Here is a 2408-nt window from a genome sequence, read left to right as displayed (position 1 = left end):
GCGATCGTATGAGTTTTCAGTGTTTTTGCTATGCGATCGCATGGCCGCCTTTTCCGTTTTTGTTTGCTAGTTCGTCGACATCAAATAGTGTTACTGTAGCAAATAGTGTTACTGTAGCAAATAGTGTTTACTGTAGCAAATAGTGTTTTACTGTAGCAAAGTCGTTTTCACTGTAGCACTGTAGAAAAATACGGTTTTACTGTAGCAAATAGTGTTTTACTGTAGCAAAGTAATTTTTACTGTAGGAACTAGGGTTTTACTGTAGGAAAGTCGTTTTTACTTGTACATATATATATATATATATATATATATATATATATATATATATATATATATATATATATATATATATATATACATACATATAATTGTTCATGAATCGTTGAGAGTAGTCAAAGGTAATTGTATATATGAAACAGTTCTAAAATTTTGAGACTCAATCTAACAGACTTTGTTTAACGTGCCAAAATAATAAATCGTATAGAGGATTGGTTTAAATTAGTCGAAATTTTTCGGGTCATCACACATAATGACATTGTTCCAACAAAACAATAAGACCACTAGGTAGAGTAAGCTCATAGGTGCCAATAGCTTCGACTGCAGCTTGAGCCCCATTGCCCACTCTTAAGTCTAGTGTGTTGTTCTTCAGTCTCTTACTTCTTCTCATTCCCTGCATATTGTTACAGATGTGAGTACCACAACCAGTAACAAAAATCCAGGAATCACTAGAAAAAGTATATAACTGTATATGAAATATACCTGATTTGCTAGTCTGGCCAGCTTTGCCTTTTCTCAACTCAGATAGGTAGGAAGGACAGTTCCTCCTCCAGTGGCCAACTTTTCCACAGTGGAAACATTCGGCGTCTTTCGCTGGGTTTTCTTTCTTGGGAGGTGGTGGAATCTTTTTCTTAGCAATTGACTTGCCTTTTCCTTTTCCCCAAGTTTTTGGCTTATTCTTTCTCACCTTACCATCCCTAATCATCAGTACACCTGGATTGAAAACCTTATATGGAATATCCTGTTCAGCAGTTTTGAGCATCGAGTGCACCTCTGCCAGAGATTTCTCCCAACCTTGCATATTGTAATTCATCACAAATTGGTGATACGATTTTGGTAGTGAAACCAAAACCGTGTTCACAGCCAAGTTAGGCGGCAAGGTAGTTCCAAGTTTTTCCAATCGGTCAATGTAGCTTTTCATTTTTAAGACATGAGAGCTCACTGATTGACCCTCCTCCATTTTGCATGTTTGAAGAAGCTTATAAGTTTCATATAACTCTTGACTAGCCTGTTTCTGAAACATATTTTTCAGCTCAGTCATCATATCATATGCTGTACGATCTTCCATTTCCTTTTGGAGGTCAGAAGTCATACTAGCAAGCATGATTAAAGCTATCTTCTCTTGCTCATCAAACAACTTCTGATAAGCATTCTTTTGAGCAGCAGTAGCTGTCTCAGGAGGAGCTTCGGGTAAGGGTTCTTCAATTTTGTTCAACTTCCCTTCATATTTGAGAACAATTCTCAGGTTGCGGTACCAATCGAGGAAGTTTGAACCATTGAGTTTCTCCTTCTCCAACAAAGAACGGAGGGTGTTTTGGTTTACGTTTTGATTGTTTGACATCTACAAAAGAACAAGATTCAATTTTAGTATTTTCGATATTGTACTTTAATAAATTAACTACCCAGGTTTTAATATATTTGAAAACAATTAATTTACGAAAGCCTAAGATCCACATAGAGGTTCCATAACTACATCTGTTGATCAGCTAGCAGTTATAGAGTCTATTGGTAGGTAGCGGTTACCAATTGCATCATAAGTGCAATTCTTAGATCATTATGGGACCTAGAAATATGTGTAGTTCAACAAACTACTATTATCTACTGGCATGTTTGTCCCATCCTTGCCTCGAACTCAGGTCTCACCGTGAATACGATTAAGTCGTCCAATTTGAAAATAGTGGAAATTCAGCCTAGTCTCACTCGTAACTGAAAATTCACCTCGTGGCTATAATTCGATTAGGTCTCACCGTAACCAAAAAATAACGAGGAGTGTTTGCAAGCTCATTGGATGGCATGACTTAAATTTGACGGGTATTTTAAAAATGTTTTTGTTAACGAATAATGCATGCACACAATATTCGCTACACTATTTGTTAAAAAACATTTTAACCAATTTTATATATGCCGATCGTGTTTATGCGTCTAGTTTGTTATTTTATTTTATATATAAAAGTAACAAATACACAAACGTGTATCGTTTTAAAACAATTTTAAAAGATTTCGATCATATATAATTTGTGTTTCAAAAATCATTTAACTTTAAACTCGTTAGAATTTAACTTTTTAAGATTATCAATTTTAATCATTGAAACTGTTACCGGTTTTATTTGATGTTTTCATCAAAAAACATT

The 2408-nt window shown here is 34.9% G+C and overlaps 1 protein-coding gene across 1 annotated transcript; it reads right to left on the bottom strand.

Annotated features, from left to right (window-relative positions):
• Positions 1 to 599: 599 nt before the first annotated feature.
• Positions 600 to 2133, bottom strand: LOC139869362 (uncharacterized). Its single transcript, XM_071857678.1, has 2 exons — positions 760 to 2133; positions 600 to 670 (listed from the first exon to the last, which is right to left on the bottom strand). Exons 1-2 carry the CDS (start codon positions 1616 to 1618, stop codon positions 654 to 656), a joined length of 876 nt encoding a protein of 291 aa, XP_071713779.1. The 5' UTR covers positions 1619 to 2133; the 3' UTR covers positions 600 to 653.
• Between the last annotated feature and the right edge of the window lie 275 nt (positions 2134 to 2408).

This window comes from Rutidosis leptorrhynchoides, chromosome 9 (genome assembly GCF_046630445.1).
Source record: "Rutidosis leptorrhynchoides isolate AG116_Rl617_1_P2 chromosome 9, CSIRO_AGI_Rlap_v1, whole genome shotgun sequence".
Lineage (NCBI taxonomy): Eukaryota > Viridiplantae > Streptophyta > Magnoliopsida > Asterales > Asteraceae > Rutidosis > Rutidosis leptorrhynchoides.
Note: the sequence above shows the minus strand (reverse complement) of the source record. Positions and strands in the feature narration are given on the sequence as shown.